Here is a 17476-nt window from a genome sequence, read left to right as displayed (position 1 = left end):
TTCCCCCCCCCCCCCCCCCCCCCCCCGCCAGCCCCGGCTACACTCCAAGAATACCCTTTTGACTCGCAGGGTTTTATTCACCCACACAAATCCCGTCACAATCCTATTCACCCGCTTAAAGAAGGACTTGGGGATGAAAATGGGGAGGCACTGAAATACGAAGAGGAACCTGGGGAGAACCGTCATCTTCACAGCCTGCACCCGTCCCGCCAAGGGAAGCGGGAGCATATCCCACCTTTTAAACTCTCCCTCCGTCTGCTCCACTAGCTGAGCCTGTGCAGGGCATCTCAGTTCCTGGCCACTTGGATCCCCAAGTACCGAAAGCTCCTCTCCACTATCCTGAGCGGGAGCTCCCTCAGTCTCTCCTCCTGGCCCCTACCGTTGACCATGAACAGCTCACTCTTCCCCACATTCAACTTATACCCCGAGAACCTCCCGAAGACCCCCAGGATCCGCATGATCTCCCCCATCCCCTCTAATGGGTCCGAAATATCCAACAGCTGGTCATCCGTGTAAAGGGAGACCCGGTGCTCCCCCCCCCCCCCCTCGAGGGCATCATGATAATATTCAGGAGCCTCCTCACATTCGCGTTCAGCTGCCTGCCCTTAACGAAACCCGCCTGGTCCTCCCCAATCACTCCCGGGACACAGTCCTCTATTCTGGAGGCCAGAATTTTTGCCAACAGCTTGGCATCCACGTTCAGGAGCGATATCGGCCTGTGGGACCCACACTGAAGCGGATCCTTCTCCTTCTTCAGGATAAACTAGATCAATGCCTGCGACATCGTCGGAGGGAGGGTCCCTCTTTCCTATGCCTCATTGAAGGTTCTCATCAGGAGCGGGCTCAACAGCTTCGAGAACTACTTATAAGATTCTACGGGGAAGCCATCCGGGCCCGGGGTCTTGCCCGTCTGCATGCCTGCCATCCCCCTGACTACCTTCTCCAATCCAATCGGGGCCCCCAGTCCCTGCACCCGCTCTGCTTCCACCCTTGGGAACCTCAACCGGTCCATGAACCGCCTCATCCCTTCCCCCTCCCCGGGGGGGTTCCGACTCGTATAACCTTCCGTAGAACTCCCTGAAGACTTCATTGACCCTGTCTGGCCTCAGCCTTCCCTATCCCGCACTCCCCCAATCTCTCTGCCCGCCTCTCTCCTGCGCAGCTTGTGCGCCAGCATCCTACTCGCCTTCTCCCCATACTCATAAACTGCCCCCTTCGCTTTCCTCAGCTGCGCCTCCGCCTGCCCCGTGGATGGCAGGTCAAACTCCGCCTGTAATTTCTGGCGCTCGTTCAACAGCACCCCCTCTGGGGCCTCCGCGTATCTCCTATCTACCCTGAGTATCTCTCACACCAGTCTCTCCCTCTCCTTCTCTCTATGGGACCTAATGGAGATTAACTGTCCCCTAATGACCGCCTTCAGAGCCTCCCAAACTGCCACCGTCACCTCTCCTGTGTCATTCGCTCCCACATAATTCTCAATACTCCTCCTTATCCGCCCGCACACCTGTTCATCCGCCAGCAGCCCCACATCCAGTCGCCAGAGAGGGCGCTGACCCCGTTCCGCCCCCAGTCGCAGGTCCACCCAGTGTGGGGCATGGTCTGAGACCGCGATGGCCGAGTATTCAACACCACCACCCTCTGGATTAACGCCTTACTCAACACAAAGAAGTCTATTCGCGAATAGACTTTATGGACATGGGAGAAAAAGGAAAACTGCCTCGTCCTTGGCTGCGTAAATCTCCAGGGGTCCACTCCCCCCCATCTGGCCCATGAACTCCCACAAGGCCCTGGCCGCTACCGGCCTCTTTCCCGTTCTGGACTTGGAACGATCCAAGCTCGGATCCAAGACCGTATTAAAGTCCCCTCCCATAATCAGGTGACTTATCTCCAAGTCCGGGATCCTACCCAACACGCGCCACATAAAGTCCGCATCGTCCCAGTTCGGGGCATATACATTCACTAACACCATCCACTTAGCTCTGGTGTCCCCCCCCCCCCCATTGTGCTTCCGTGAGCCAGCTCACCCATGCTGACCCCGGCTGCTCCCGCCTCTATCTACCAACCCTTAACTTCTTGTCTCCTTCGGGCCGCCCTACCCCCCATCCCCCGCAGGGTAGAGGGGCAAGCGCCATCTGGGATCTCCCTGTGCGCCGGACAGCCCATCCCGGGCGTTTACCACCCCCTATCACCGAACACCTGGAAGACAAAACACCTGGAAAACAAGCAAAACAAACAACAAAACCCTCAATAAAACTAGGGCAGACATGCCCATTAACTTATGCTTTACCCGCCGTCCTCCCCTCGGTCCCTCCCCACCCGCACATTTCACCCCCATACAACAGTCCCTTAGTTCAGGTCCAGCTTCTTCTGCCCGATGAACGGCCACGCCTCGTCTGGGGTACCAAAATAGTGGTGCCTGTCCTGGTATGTTACCCACAGTCTCGCCGGGTGCAGGAGCCCAAACTTCACCCCTTTACTGTGGAGGACCGCCTTCGCCCAGTTAAAACCTACACGCCTCCTCGCCAGCTCAGCTCCCAGGTCCTGGAAAATTCGGATCTCGCCATTCTCCCACTTACTGCTCCGCTCTTTCTTCGCCCACTGCAGGACTCGCTCCCGGTCTGCCAAGCGCTGAAACCATATCACCATCGCCCTCGGTGGCTTGTTTACCCTCTGCTTTCTGGCGAGCACCCTGTGCGCCCCATCCAGCTCCAAGGGCCGCGGGAAGGCCCCGCGCCCATCAGCATCCCCAACATTGTGGCCACGTATGTGCTCGCATCCACCCCCTCCGCTCCTTCAGGAAGGCCCAGGATCCGCATATTGTGGCTCCGAGACCTGCACTCAAGGTCATCCAGCCTCTCCTGCCATCTCTTATGGAGCGCCTCGTGCGCCTCCACTTTCACTGCCAGGCCCAGGATCTCGTCCTCGTTCTCCGCCACCTTCCTCCTCACCTCCTTGATCTCCTTCTCCTGCGCCTTCTGGGTCACCACAATTCTCTCCATGGAGGCCAGCATCTCCGTTTTCAGCTTCATGAAGCAGTTTTTAAGGAGCTCCTGCTGTTCTCTGGCCCACTGGGCCCATACCTCCCAATCTTCTCCGGCCGCCATTTTGTCCTCCCGGACCTTCTCGACTTTCTTCCCCGGCTCCGCTCCTGGTCCTCTCCATGCACCAGCGGGGGGGGGGGGCTCTCCCACGTCTGTTCCCACGCCGGTCCCTCCTGTTAACTGCCACTGCCGCTCCTTTTAGCGGCCCGAAACACCGATCCCGGCGGGAGCTGCCGTTCGAGTGACCTAGCAGGTCATAGCCGCTACCAGAAGTCACCAACATCACTTTTTAATTTTTGGTTGGAAAATTTTGAATGTTCACTATATTTTCATTGATGCATTAATTTTTGTTTCTGGTTAGGCATTTTTTGGAGCCTTGCAACAACTCAAATTCTGGACAGTTTTGCGTCCAGCTTTTGATGTAGAAGTTAAATTAGGTATTATGGAATTTTAGTTAGGGATTTGGATTTTTATGGCGACTCGGAAGGTAGGTATGAATATATCTTGTGTATATGATATATTCATCCATACTCCACTCCCCACTTTTGATTCCTCAGGTAATCGTTTCCTGGACTAAACGGACAAATCTGCCCATTGCACAAAGAAGGCTGTCACACAAATACGTTTAGCTCTGGACCTGCAGGCAATTTGTTCAACTATTGTCACAGGTGTTAAGGTCATTTTTCTTTGTTAAAAAAAACAGTAATTCTCAGGATCTGGCCAAACGTCAGCATTATTTACCGTTCTTGGCTGTCTTTAGTAAGAGAAGTAAAGTCACCATAGTCCCAGATGACCATACGCTGCTTTCCTCTTTGAGGGGGAGAACTAACTTGTGTGATTTTAACCTGAGGATCACCCCATCTCGGACGAGGGGCAAGTTTGAGAAGGCGGGGCCTTCTCATGAATAGCCTCAGCCGGAACAGGAATTGAACCCGCAGTGATGAACTTGCTCTGCATCATGAACCAGCTGTCCAGCCAACTGAGCTGAACCAGCCCCCAGAAAGTAATATTTTTATCTTAGTACTTTAGAAAGTAATAGCAGGCAAACTGAGTGCCTTGCGAGGCTCGTCCCGTTACTGTCGGACTGCCTCCAGGCATAGCCGAGACTAATTCAGAATGGCAGATTTCCTTCCCTAAAGGGGAATAAGATAAGTTTTATGAAAATATGACAGCTTCATGGTCTCTCTTAATGATACCAGAGGCCAGAAGTGAGAACTGCGATCAGGCAGAGAATCGCGCGAAATGGAAAAAAATCAGTTTTGCGCCCGACGCCATGCTCAGCGGAGTCCCTCGCTGGCAGCGGGCGATAGCAAGATTTGTGCCCCGCAGATCCATGCAAAGCAGTCATTCGTATGGATTTTAATATTATTAGCGGGTTCGACACTTCATGGTCCACCCTCCGTGATGCTCCGCCTCTCCTAGGCAGATGTTTTGTGGGTGTGAATTAGTAACTATTTACAAGCAGGGCCTGGGTGCTATGGCTGCGGAGGGGGAACAGGAGGCTAAAGATACTCTGAAAAAGCCTCAAAAATTGACGGGCTTGCTGGGGAGTGGCTGCCTGGGCTGGGGGAAGTAGTGGGTAGTGACTTGGTGCCAAGTCATGGACTTTAGGGATCAGAGTGGCCTGGCTCAGACTGACATTTCTTCAGTATGTGTTTAAAACACACCCCTTTGGTGCTACTAATAGATTTCTGGCTGTTCTTGCTGAGTGATGCCTGTGTCCTTTGAATTATCAGAGAGCCTATGGTCACCTGGGAGTCCATCCAAGATGCCCCTTTGGGCACCCTCAGACCCCAGCTGTTTCTTCAAGGGGATGGGCATAGCCAAGCTCAATCAGTGGCCCAGCAGGCGTTGGCACTACTCAGAAGTGCGGTCCCACTGCAGAGGAAGCAAGGGATCAACAGAGCTCACCTCAACCAGAGGACACCTGCACCATTACCTTTGGAACCCTTCCTGGTAGGCAGAGAGGCCTTACCAGTGACCCCATCCCTCAGGATCACCAGCTGTCGTCTCCTGGCAGCGGGTGATCCTGGTGACATGCCTCACTGGCATGTAGCTGTGGGTCCACCTTGGACTCCCAAACTGGGGTCAGGTCTTCTCTTTGCCAACTTTGTGGCTGCAGTGTGTGTGGGAAGTGAAGCGCTTAAAAACAACTCCAGCTGTCAGGCTCTTTAGCTCTAACTCTGGCCCCAGCGGTTACAATGCCACTGGGCCTGGAATTGCTCTCAATTTGTGCCGGCAGAATGCTGACTCATTTGCATGTGCTGACTGGCTCACCGAATAACGCCCCCAATGCAACTGATTTTTATCTACAGATTTTCTTTCAGCTACATTTAAAATATTAAGCAACCTGGGTGGGATTTAACCTGCATTAAAGCTTCATGTCATCAAATCGATCCACAGCCGATTACAAAATGGATCAGACCGTCTGTTCTTTATAAATGTATCAAACATATAATAATAATCCTTATTGTCACAAGTAGGCTTACAATAACGCTGCAATGAAGTTACTGTGAAACGCCCCTAGTCGTCATATTCTGGCGCCTGTTCGGGTATGCAGAAGGAGAATTTAGAATATCCAATTCACCTATCAGCACGTTTTTCGGGACTTGTGGGAGCAAACGGGAGCACTTTTTCTGGTAGTTAAGATCTCAAGAGTACAGATCACCACAAATGGTACCCTTGTGCCATACAGACTGCCGAGACTCTCTGCCACCTTCTGACGGGTAATGTGCACGACTGTGCTACGGGAGGAATTTCCTGGAGTGCCAAGCAGGGCAACACTGTTCCAACCTAACTGAAGCATCATATCTTCTTTCTCAGCCATCGAGAAGGGTGTTACAGTATTCCACCACTTGCTATTTTATTTCTCCACACTCGATCTAGCTTTGCTTAATTTTCGCCTGGTATTTATTTTGCTCCCCTCGTCTCCACTCACATCTGTAACACCTGACAGTAAGTTAAAATCTGTTTCATAGGATTTTGCAGCAAAGAAGTAAACCATTTAGCCCATCGTATCTGTGCTGATTCATAGGATGAGCTATCCAGTTAGTCTCAATCTTTTTCCAATAGCCCTGTAAATTTTATATTTTCGAATATACACAATTCTGAATGAGAAAGGTAAAATATTTGTCCCTATATTTAGCCCTTTAATTTTAAGCGGTGTGTCCCTTCAAATTTGGGCTACTAACTAGATTTTCTGCAGCTCCCAGTAGGCTAGTTTCTGGCAGAGAGCCAAAGCTGTGCTGCAAGTTCTAGCTACTAAATCAAGCAAGCTGGCACTGCAGAATTCAGTTCAGTCACCTCAGTGAACTTTTGGCTAGCTTTGTGCTGGCAGCTTGGCATTCCTGGCTCAGATTTTGCTGAAATTTCAAAATCAGGCCATAGCCTTCTGAAGTAGGGGGGAAAATGCAATCCTTTGACAGTGACTGCATTAGCATAATAAGCATTTTTGTTTTAGCGCACCTTCGCACACTTTCTCCCTCTGGAATAATGGGGAAGGGATGGAAGGATTCCCGAACTGATTATTAACTCAGTGAACTATGTTATGAACGCTCCCTCCATGACCAACAAGTCCAGGCATTGGACTTGAACCCAGAGCTTAGGGTCTGGAGGTAGGGATGCGATCACTAAAACTCAAGACCTCTTAATAATGTGCATAAAAAGAGGGAGGATATATTATCAATCATTAACCAGCTACCAAAAAATTCATGCAGTGACAATGTTCCCATAAATGATGTTCATACAAATGGACATAAGTCGAATGAAATTTCATGACGATTCTGAACTCTGGAGGTGGTCTTTGCTGCTTCCTGCCAACATATTTAAAGCACTCATTATAGATCATGGAATGAATATTCACAATTCTGTTTTTGGTTCACTTTTAGGATATACTGCCAGAGTGACAAATGAATAGGCAAACCACACTTTCTTGTTTGATTCAGCATTATGAAGTCAAAGGATGATTTTTTATAAAGAAGAAAAAAGATTGGCTCCACCCCAACCAAAGTCAAGCCACTGATCAATCTCTTACCAGACAGTAACCATACCTTTTGTTTATTTTGAAGTGTGGCGGTTGTAATGTGATGAGTTATTTCCTCCATTCGTTCCTTTTACAGGAAGCTTTCTTTGGAAAACATCTGCTGCTTGCAAGTCAACAGAGCAAGCTAACTCTGGATGCTCTATCTGATGAAGAATCATCTCAGCTACCAAACAATAGAGTACCAATTGCAAATGTAAATTTCCTGGATCCTTCCTCAGACCCATTGCTGAGTTCAACCACAACGCAGGTGGCTGTAAAACAACAGGGAGAGCAAGGTACGTATGGGACGCACAACGCTCAGCACTAATGGTTGCTATTAAGAAAAAAAAGAACCTCCATTGTGTGCTTTTTGGATATATATATCTACAACCAGAACCTGTTATGATGGTCATGATGTTGCTAGGCTACAAACTAGTTCTGAGTTTGGTGCACTTGTGTAGCACCTTACCAAAGTTAGCTACAGATGAAGTAATCCATTTACCCATTTAATTCATTCTTCTGACCCAACCTCCAGTCTCTTCTTCACAACATTAACTTGCGCTTCAACCGCATTTTCTTTGGCTCCACTACCCTTGGGAAATAGGATTAAGGTGAATCCCAAAGTTTTTATTCATATGTAAGAAGCAAGAGGGTGGCTAGGGAAAAGATTGGACCACTTAAGGACAGTGGGGGGGAACTATGTGTTGAGGCAGAGGAAATGAGTACTTTGCATTAATGTTCACCAAAGAAAGGTACTTTGTGGAAGATGATTCTTGGTTAGGGCGTGTGGACAGTCTGGATCATGTTTACATCAAAAAGGAGGAGGTATTGGGTCTTTTAAAAGATATTAAGGTAGATAAGTCTCTAGGGCCGGATGGGATTTACTCCAGAATACTGAGGGAAGCAAGGGAGGAAATTGCTGGGCCTTGACTGACATCTTTCTATCCACATTGGCTACAGGTGAGATCCAAGAGGACTGGAGAATAGCTAATGTGGTGCCGCTGTTTAAGAAAGGTAGCCGGGATAATCATGGAAATTATAGGCTGGTGAGCCTCACGTCGGGAGTAGGTAAATTATTGGAGAGAATTCTCAGGGACAGGATTTATACCCATTTGGAAACAAATGGACTGATAAGCAATAGACGGCATGGTTTTGTGAAGGGGAGGTCGTGCCTCACTAACTTGATCGAGTTTTTTGAGGAGTTGACAAATATGATTGGTATTGGGAGGGCAGTGGATGTTGTTTACATGGACTTCAGTAAAGCCTTTGACAAGGTGCCTCATGGCAGACTGGTACAAAAGGTGAAGTCACATGGGATCAGAGGTGTTGGCTGTGTGGAGAGGCTGAATAGTCTTGGGACTGTTTTCATCAGAAAGACGGAGGTTGTGGATGACCAGATAGAGGTCTACAAGATTATGAGGTGCATGGATAGAGTGGATGGGCAGGCATTCTTTCCCAGGGTGGAGGGGCCAGTCACCAGGGGGCATAGTTTAAGGTCCGTGTGGCAAAGTTTAGAGGAGATGTGTGAGGCAGGAGTTTCACGCAGAGGGTGGTGAGTGTCTGGAATGTGTTGTCTGGAGAGGTTGTGGAAGCAGATACATTTACGGCGTTCAAAAGACACCTTGACAAACTCATGGATAAGATGGGTATAGATGGATACGGCACAAGGAAGTGCTGAGGGTTTTGGCAAAGGTTGGTATCATGACCGGTACAGGCTTGGAGGGCCAAAGGGCCTGTTCCCATGCTGTATTGTTCTTTGTACCCCACTTGGAAACCTATTTCATGAATCAGTTATTCTGTATGCGCTATTTGTGCTTCCTTGTATCACTCTTAAACTTGTCTTTTACCAGTTTGTGCATATGTTCGCTCATCGTATGATAGTTGGTTTAGCTGAAATAGTACTAATAATTGAAAGGGCATTCCCAGTTTATGTTGGGGTCGTCAAAATTCTCCTTTAGTGTAATCTTTCTGTTTACACTTCTCTTTCTTGCCTGTCGGTGCACAGCCTGTTGTCCTGATTATTTTTGCCCAGTGATCTAGAACAAATCACGTCATTAAAATATCTCAAAATATTGGACTTAATAGCTTCTGTAGTATTATCATAGAATTTACAGTGCAGAAGGAGGCCATTCGGCCCATCGAGTCTGAACCGGCTCTTGGAAAGAGCACCCTACCCAAGGTCAACACCTCCACCCTATCCCCATAACCCAGTAACCCCACCCAACACTAAGGGCAATTTTGGACACTAAGGGCAATTTATCATGGCCAATCCACCTAACCTGCACATCTTTGTTCTGTGGGAGGAAACCGGAGCACCCGGAGGAAACCCACGCACACACGGGGAGGATGTACAGACTCCGCACAGGCAGTGACCCAAGCCGGAATCGAACCTGGGACCCTGGAGCTGTGAAGCAATTGTGCTATCCACAAGGCTACCGTGCTGCCCCTAAAGTAGTGTAGTGTACTACACTTAGTAGTGTAGTAACTGTTATGTAGGCAGCAATATTTATAAATGCTGATCTGCTAAGCAACATGGTAGCACTGTCTCACAGCGCCAGAGACCCAGGTTAAATTCAAGCCTTGGGTGACTGTTTATGTGGAGTTTGCACCTTCTCCTGTGCCTGTGTAGGTTTCCTCTCGGTGCCCCGGTTTCCTCCCACTGTCCAAAGATGTGCAGGTTACATGGGGCTGTGGGGAATGGGCCTTTCAAAGTGCTCTTTCAGAGGGTCAGTGCAGACTCGATGGACCAAATGGGACTGAATGTTTCCTTAGTACTCTATTTGTTGAGGGGCAATGTTGCTCAACATGCTAGGTGAATGTCTGCCTTTCTTTGAATAGCATTACATTAACTTTGAACATCCAACTAAAAATGTGCTATGTACATACAAGTGGTTGCTGTACTTAACTGTCTTTTTCTTGAAAAGTTTATGATTTGCTTGTTCTGCAGGTAATCGAGATGACCCACTAGCTGATCTCTCAGACGTCCTTACCACAGAAGGTGATATCCTTGGAATACTTTCCGATGAACTTGGAAAAACAGGGGATGAGTCGGGTATGTATGTGCAATGTTGTGGAGCACATGAACAGCATCTTTGAAGTGAGAAAATACGTGGCTTCCTGTGAAGTTTGAACATGTCACTTTGCCCATGTCTCTTGTTTCTATTCTAGTTCTTATTTGTAGCAAGAAGCTTTTGTGCCTGAACAGCAGCTGTTTGAATTTTCCTAAGATTTCATTTGCTGTAAATTGCTTTTTTGCTGCTTGATGCAATTACCCAAAGTCATTAACAATCAATGATTATGCTACTTTATGCTGTACTGCCCAATGACTGTTGCATGCTGTTGAGTTGGGTCGACTGTGTATGTGCTTCTTTTGTTTTATTTTTGGTCTTTATTTCCCAGTTATTCATCCATTTTATCTGGTTTGGGTCCTGTAGGTCTTGATTTGTGCACTTTCCAGGTCGAGAATTCACCTTCTCCATTTGGTAAGAGACTAAATGGTGGATAGCAGTAGTCCCATGTCTGATGCTTTTTGTCTTATCAACAGCAAATGTGCATGCCTGTTTGTGTTTTTGAGAATCCCCTTTCTAAAGCTCCATTTGTTTGTTCTATGGCACTAACAAACTTTACCATGGCTAACTCATTTGCTTCAAATATTAGCACACGAGTGACTAAACTGCATTTTTTAAACATCAGTTTTAGAAAGTAGAATGACTAGGTATTCAAACAGTTGTTGATAAGTTGACCTTGATCCTAATGTTCATTTGAAAATATGGCTCAGATGGATGATAACTATTCGAGTGAATTTGTGGTTCATTTCTATGGTCTTTTCTGAGGAAAAGATAGTGACAACATGTACAGGAAAAGAGCAGTCATCTGGTGGAATGTGAGAAGACATTCTCACTCTAACTAAATATAAATATAACTTGGGTGAACCATGTTGAGGCAACTTAAAGATGCACAAGGTCGGGGGGAAAGTTATTGAAGATATTTGAAATATTAAAAATCACATGTTTCAAATTGGCTCTAGGATAACAGGCCAAATCTTGCTGAAACAAATGGCAGCAGGCTAATGACGTGTTATTAATGCAAAATGCCAGCAGATTCAAGGAATTAAGAGATACACCACGAGTTTCTGGTCAATATACGCCGTTCGTTTTTAACAAACAGAATCTTGTCCTTAGTCTCCTTTGTTTTTAATAACTTGCAGGTTAGTGCATTAAATGCCCACTGGTGTCTTCACAGTGGAAGACACCAGTGGGATATCAGAACATCTGGTGAATCAGGGGGGCAGAGGTGAGTGTAGTGGCCATAACTAAGGAGACGGTTGTGGGGCAACTGTCAGGTCTGAAGGTGGATAAATCACCTGGACAGGATGGACTACACTCAAAAGTTCTCAAGGCGATAGTTGAGGAGATTGTGGAGGTATTGGTGTTAATCTTTCAGGAATCACTGGAGGCAAGGAGGGTCCCAGAAGGCTGAAAAATGGCTAATGTAACACCCCTATAAAGGGAGGGAGGCAGAAGACGGGAAATTATCGGCCGGTTAGCCTGACTTTGGTCATTGGTAAGATTTTAGAGTCAATTATTAAAGATGAGACTGCGGAGTACTTGGAAGTGCATGATAAAATAGTAAGAAGTCTTACAACACCAGGTTAAAGTCCAACAGGTTTGTTTCAAACACTAGCTTTCGGAGCACTGCTCCTTCCTCAGGTGAATGAAGAGGTATGCGGAACTTGGCTATAAGTTTCTGCTCGGCGATTCTGCGTTGTCGCGCGTCCTGAGTCAAGGGATATTCAACCTCTGATCTCCAGATAAGTGTTCTCCAAGGCGGCCTTCAGGACGCGAGACAATGCAGAATCACCGAGCAGAAACTTATAGCCAAGTTCCGCACACATGAGTGCGGCCTCAACCAGGACCTGGGATTCATGTCGCATTACATTCACCCCCCACCATCTAGCCTAGGCTTGCAAAATCCTATCAACTGTCCTGGCTTGAGACAATTCACACCTCTTTAACCTGGGGTTACCCCTATCTCTGGATATGTAAACACTTAATTAGCTGCAAATGCTCGCATTCTAAGCATGGTCTTGCATCTTTGAATTTGTCCATATATATGTTTCTGGAACATACCTCTTCATTCACCTGAGGATGGAGCAGTGCTCTGAAAGCTAGTGTTTGAAGCAAACCTGTTGGACTTTAACCTGGTGTTGTAAGACTTCTTATTGTGCTCACCCCAGTCCAACGCCGACATCTCCACATCATGATAAAATAGGACTGATTCAGCACGGCTTCGTCAACGGAAGGTCATATCTGACAAATCTGTTAGAATTCTTTGAGGAGGTATTAAGGAAGTTAGACAAAGGAGAAGCAGTGGACATGATCTATTTAGATTTCCAGAAGGCCTTTGGCAAAGTGGCGTATAGGAGGCTGTTAATTACGAGCCCATGGTGGTAATGATAACATCCTGACATGGACAGAGGATTAGCTGACTGGCAGAAGGCAGAGAGTGGGGATAAAGGAGTCTTTTTCAGGATGGCAGCCGGTGACAAGTGGTGTGCCTCAGTGTAGCTGGGGCCACAACTTTTCACAATATACATTAACTATCTGGAAGAAGGAGCTGAGAGCGCTGTTGCTACTTTTTCAGATGATACAAAGATATGCAGAGGACGTAGTACTGAACATAGAACATCTTTGAAAGTTGCCACTCAAGTGGATAGAGCTGTAAAGAAGGCCTATGGTGTGCTAGTGTTCATTAACAGAGGGATTGAATTTAAGAGCCGAGAGGTGAATGTGCAGCTGTACAAAACTTTGGTAAGGCCACATTTGGAGTACTGTGTACAGTTCTGGTCGCCTCATTTTAGGAAGGATGTGGAAGCTTTGGAAAAGGTGCAAAGGAGATTTACCAGGATGTTGCCTGGAATGGAGAGTAGGTCTTACGAGGAAAGGTTGAGGGTGCTAGGCCTTTTCTCATTAGAACGGAGAAGGATGAGGGGCGACTTGATAGAGGTTTATAAGATGATCAGGGGAATAGATAGAGTAGACAGTCAGAGACTTTTTCCCCGGGTGGAACAAACCATTACAAGGGGACATAAATTTAAGGTGAATGGTGGAAGATATAGGGGGGATGTCAGAGGTAGGTTCTTTACCCAGAGAGTAGTGGGGGCATGGAATGCACTGCCTGTGGAAGTAGTTGAGTCGGAAACATTAGGGACCTTCAAGCAGCTATTGGATAGGTGCATGGATTATGGTAAAATGATATAGTGTAGATTTATTTGTTCTTATGGGCAGCACGGTAGCATTGTGGATAGCACAATTGCTTCACAGCTCCAGGGTCCCAGGTTCGATTCCGGCTTGGGTCACTGTCTGTGTGGAGTCTGCACATCCTCCCTGTGTCTGCGTGGGTTTCCTCCGGGTGCTCCGGTTTCCTCCCACAGTCCAAAGATGTGCAGGTTAGGTGGATTGGCCATGATAAATTGCCCTTGGTGTCCAAAATTGCCCTAAGTGTTGGGTGGAGGTGTTGACTATGGGTAGGGTGCTCTTTCCAAGAGCCGGTGCAGACTCAATGGGCCGAATGGCCTCCTTCTGCACTGTAAATTCAATGATACTCTATGATTAATCTAGGACAAAGGTTCGGCACAACATCGTGGGCCGAAGGGCCTGTTCTGTGCTGTATTTTTCTATGTTCTATTACAGCGCAGTACAGGCCCTTCGGCCCTCGATTTTGCGTCAACCTGTGAAACCACTCTAAAGCCCTATTTCCTTATCGTCCATATGTCTATCCAATGACCATTTGAATGCCCTTAGTGTTGGCGAGTTCACTACTGTTGCAGGCAGGGCATTCAACGCCCTTACTACTCTCTGAGTAAAGAACCTACCTCTGACATCTGTCTTATATCTATCTCCCCTCAATTTAAAGCTATGTCCCCTCGTGCTAAACATCACCATCCGAGGAAAAAATCTCTCACTGTCCACCCTATCCAATCCTCTGATCATCTTGTATGCCTCAATTAAGTCACCTCTTAACCTTCTTCTCTCTAACGAAAACAGCCTCAAGTCCCTCAGCCTTTCCTCATAAGATCTTCCCTCCATACCAGGCAACATTCTGGTAAATCTCCTCTGCACCCTTTCCAATGCTTCCACATCCTTCCTATAATGTGGCGACCAGAATTGCACGCAATACTCCAAATGCGGCCGCACTTGAGTTTTGTACAGCTGCAACATGACCTCATGGCTCCGAAACTCAATCCCTCTACCAATAAAAGCTAACACACCGTACGCCTTCTTAACAACCCTCTCAACCTGGGTGGCAACTTTCAGGGATCTATGTACATGGACACCGAGATCTCTCTGCTCATCCACACTGCCAAGAATCTTACCATTAGCCCAGTACTCTGTCTTCCTGTTATTCCTTCCAAAATGAATCACCTCACACTTTTCTGTATTAAACTCCATTTGCCACCTCTCTGCCCAGCGCTGCAGCTTATCTATGTCCCTCTGTAACATCCTTCCGCACTGTCCACAACTCCACCGACTTTAGTATCATCTGCAAATTTACTCACCCATCCTTCTACGCCCTCCTCCAGGTCATTTATAAAATTGACAAACAGCTTGTCTTCTTCCAGCTAGCCAATTTCTGATCCAAACTGCTAAATCACCCTGAATCCCATGCCTCTGTATTTTCTGCAGTAGCCTACCGTGGGGAACCTTATCAAACGCTTTACTGAAATCCATATGCACCACATCAACTGCTTTACCCTCATCCACCTGTTTGGTCACCTTCTTAAAGAACTCAATAAGGTTTGTGAGGCACGACCTACCCTTCACAAAACCGTGTTGACTATCGCTAATCAAATTATTCCTTTCCAGATGATTATACATCCTATCTCTTATAAACCTTTCCAAGATTTTGCCCACAACTGAGGAAGCAGAGGGGCTGCAGAAGGACTTGACAAGCTAGTAGAATGGGCAAAGAAGTGCCAGATGGAATACTGTGTGGGAAAATGTGAGATTATGCAATTTGGAAGGAGGAATGGAGGCATAGACTATTTTCTAAATGGGAAACGGCTTAGGAAATCAGAAGCTCAAAGGGACTTAGGAAACCTGAAGAACAAAGAGACTTAGGAAACCTAATTCAAGATTCTCTTACGGTTAACGTGCAGGTTCAGTTGGCAAATGCAATGTAAGCATTCATGTCAAGAGGGCTAGAGTACAAGAGCTGGAATGTACGCTGAGGCTGTATAGGGCTCTGGTCAGACCCCATTTGGAGTATTGTGAGCATTTCTGGGGCCCCGTATCTAAGGATGGATGTGCTGGCCTTGGAAAGGGTCCAGAGGAGGTTCACAAGAATGATCCCTGGAGCGAAGAGCTTGTCCTATGAGGAGCGGTTCAGGACTCTGGGTCCCTACCCATTGAAGTTTAGAAGGATGCGGGGGGGATCTTATTAAAACTTACAGGATACTGAGAGACCTAGGTAGAATGGACGTGGAGAGGATGCGAAGGCACATCCTCAGATTGAAGGGACGATCCTTTTAAATTGATATGAGGAGGAATTTCTTCAGCCAGAAAATGGTGAATCTGTGGAACTCTTTGCCACAGAAGGCTGTGGAGGCCAAATCACGGAGTGTCTTTAAGATGGAGATAGGTAGGTTCTTGATTAATAAGGGGTTATGGGTGGAAGGCAGGAGAATGGGGAAGAGAAACATATCAGCCATGATTGAATGACTCGAATGGCCTAATTCTTCTCCTATGTCTTATGGTCATTAAACCTGCTTCACAAAATTAGGATTTGTGATTAGTAGTGTAACTAACCTTTTACCCACATAATGTACCCACGTGCAATGCCAAACAATTTAATTGTTCAACCTCATTCCTGCATGTAACAAATTGTTTTGAGGTTTTGTAAATTCTTCAAATTTATTATGTTTGTTTTATTTTCCTTTGTCTTTTTTCCCCTTTTGAGCGATCTTTCCCTCCCCTTTTGTTCTTTCTTTGCCTGATTTGACTTTAATTGAGCCTCTTTCACCATTGGTCCTCTGTTCCTTTCTCAGTCCTTTAATCTGATTGAATGAGGGGAGAAAATTTTGGTTCTGCTCAGGTCCCCGTTGCCTTCTTCATGCTTCTATCAACTTAGAATAAAATAGGCACAAGACATTTTTGAACTGAAGGGTTCAGAAAAATGACTAATTAAAGGCATCCATCCGCCATGAGATGTCCTGCTCAAATACGATATGGCTCATTACAGAGACAGTTTCAAAGAAGACATCCAAAGGAACTGACAAATTGGAAGGGAGGGGAGCAATAATAAGGTTTCATATATATGTGTGTATGTATGTGTGCTTCTTATCATTACGCCTGAATATCAGCAAGACTGCAACTTTCTTGGTTCTTAGGAACATACACTTTCTAATGTCATCAGCTTTGCTATTGGTGATATGAGAAATAATGTCATGGCAGGAGGAGGCACAATGTGATGTGGTATGGTGGCACAGTGGTTAGCCCTGCTGCCTCACAGCACCAGGGACCCGGGTACAGTTCTGGCCTTGGGTGATTGGGGAATGTGCACTTTCTGCCTGTGTCTGCGTGGGTTTCCTCCTGGTGTTCTGGTTTCCTCCAGGTGTTCCGGTTTCCTCCAACAGTCCAAAGATGCGCAGGTTAGGTGGATTGGCCATGCTAAATGGCCCATTAGTGTCCAAAGATGAACAGGTTAGGTGGTTTGGCCTTGCTAAATGGCCCATTAGTATCCAAAGATGTGCAGGTTAGGTGGGGTTACAGGTATAGGGCAGAGGAGTGGGCCTAGGTAGGATTCCCTTTCAGACGGTCAGTACAGACTCAGTGGGCCGAATGGCCTCCTGCACTGGAGGGATTCTATATCTATGGTAATTCTATGGTTTAAAGAGAAATTGTGACTATCAAGTTGTGCCATTTTCTTAGATTTTTTAGTCTTAGTTCTGACTCTTGATATCATTCTTGACTTAATAATCAAATTAAGTGTCTTTGGTCCAACCATTGGGCTAAGTAATAATGTGTAAATATGGTCGATTGGGATAAAAGTAAATAATAAAGTAACGGCTTCACTGCTGTGCATTAGAACTTCTGACAAGTTGCCCTGGAACTGCAGACAAATTGCCACCTCATACTCACTTCAGATTGAACTCTACCTGCCTTACCTTTTGCCCACTCAGTTTGTCTGTGTCCATTTGTAACTTTCTACTCTTTATATCACCACTTAATGTGCCTGCTCAAGTAGTGTCATCTGCAAACTTGGATATATAACTCTGTATCCTTCCTATCTCTTGAGACCTCTGCCAGCCCTACACCCATTCGTGAACCTTGCGTCCCTCCAATTCTGATATGTTGTGCACCCAATTGTCCCAGCTTCTTCTTCAGCTGCCAAGCCTTTAGCTGTCTATAATCTA

General features: G+C 46.8%; 1 protein-coding gene across 7 annotated transcripts in view; it reads left to right on the top strand.

Annotated features, from left to right (window-relative positions):
- kmt2ca (lysine (K)-specific methyltransferase 2Ca) overlaps positions 1 to 17476 on the top strand; it is a 684766-nt gene that overhangs the window by 510366 nt on the left and 156924 nt on the right. For 6 of the 7 annotated variants that reach the window (XM_072508182.1, XM_072508179.1, XM_072508178.1 and 3 more), the window contains 3 exons: positions 7160 to 7358; positions 10010 to 10114; positions 10497 to 10544. In XM_072508182.1, the coding sequence (XP_072364283.1) occupies positions 7160 to 7358; positions 10010 to 10114; positions 10497 to 10544 (352 nt within the window). The remainder of the gene's footprint in view (positions 1 to 7159; positions 7359 to 10009; positions 10115 to 10496; positions 10545 to 17476) is intronic. The other variant, XM_072508181.1, reaches the window with a different exon arrangement.

Source organism: Scyliorhinus torazame, chromosome 6, assembly GCF_047496885.1.
Source record: "Scyliorhinus torazame isolate Kashiwa2021f chromosome 6, sScyTor2.1, whole genome shotgun sequence".
In the NCBI taxonomy this organism is placed as follows: Eukaryota; Metazoa; Chordata; class Chondrichthyes; order Carcharhiniformes; family Scyliorhinidae; genus Scyliorhinus; species Scyliorhinus torazame.
The sequence above is the reverse complement of the archived record's forward strand: the minus strand, read 5'-3'. Positions and strand labels throughout refer to the sequence as shown.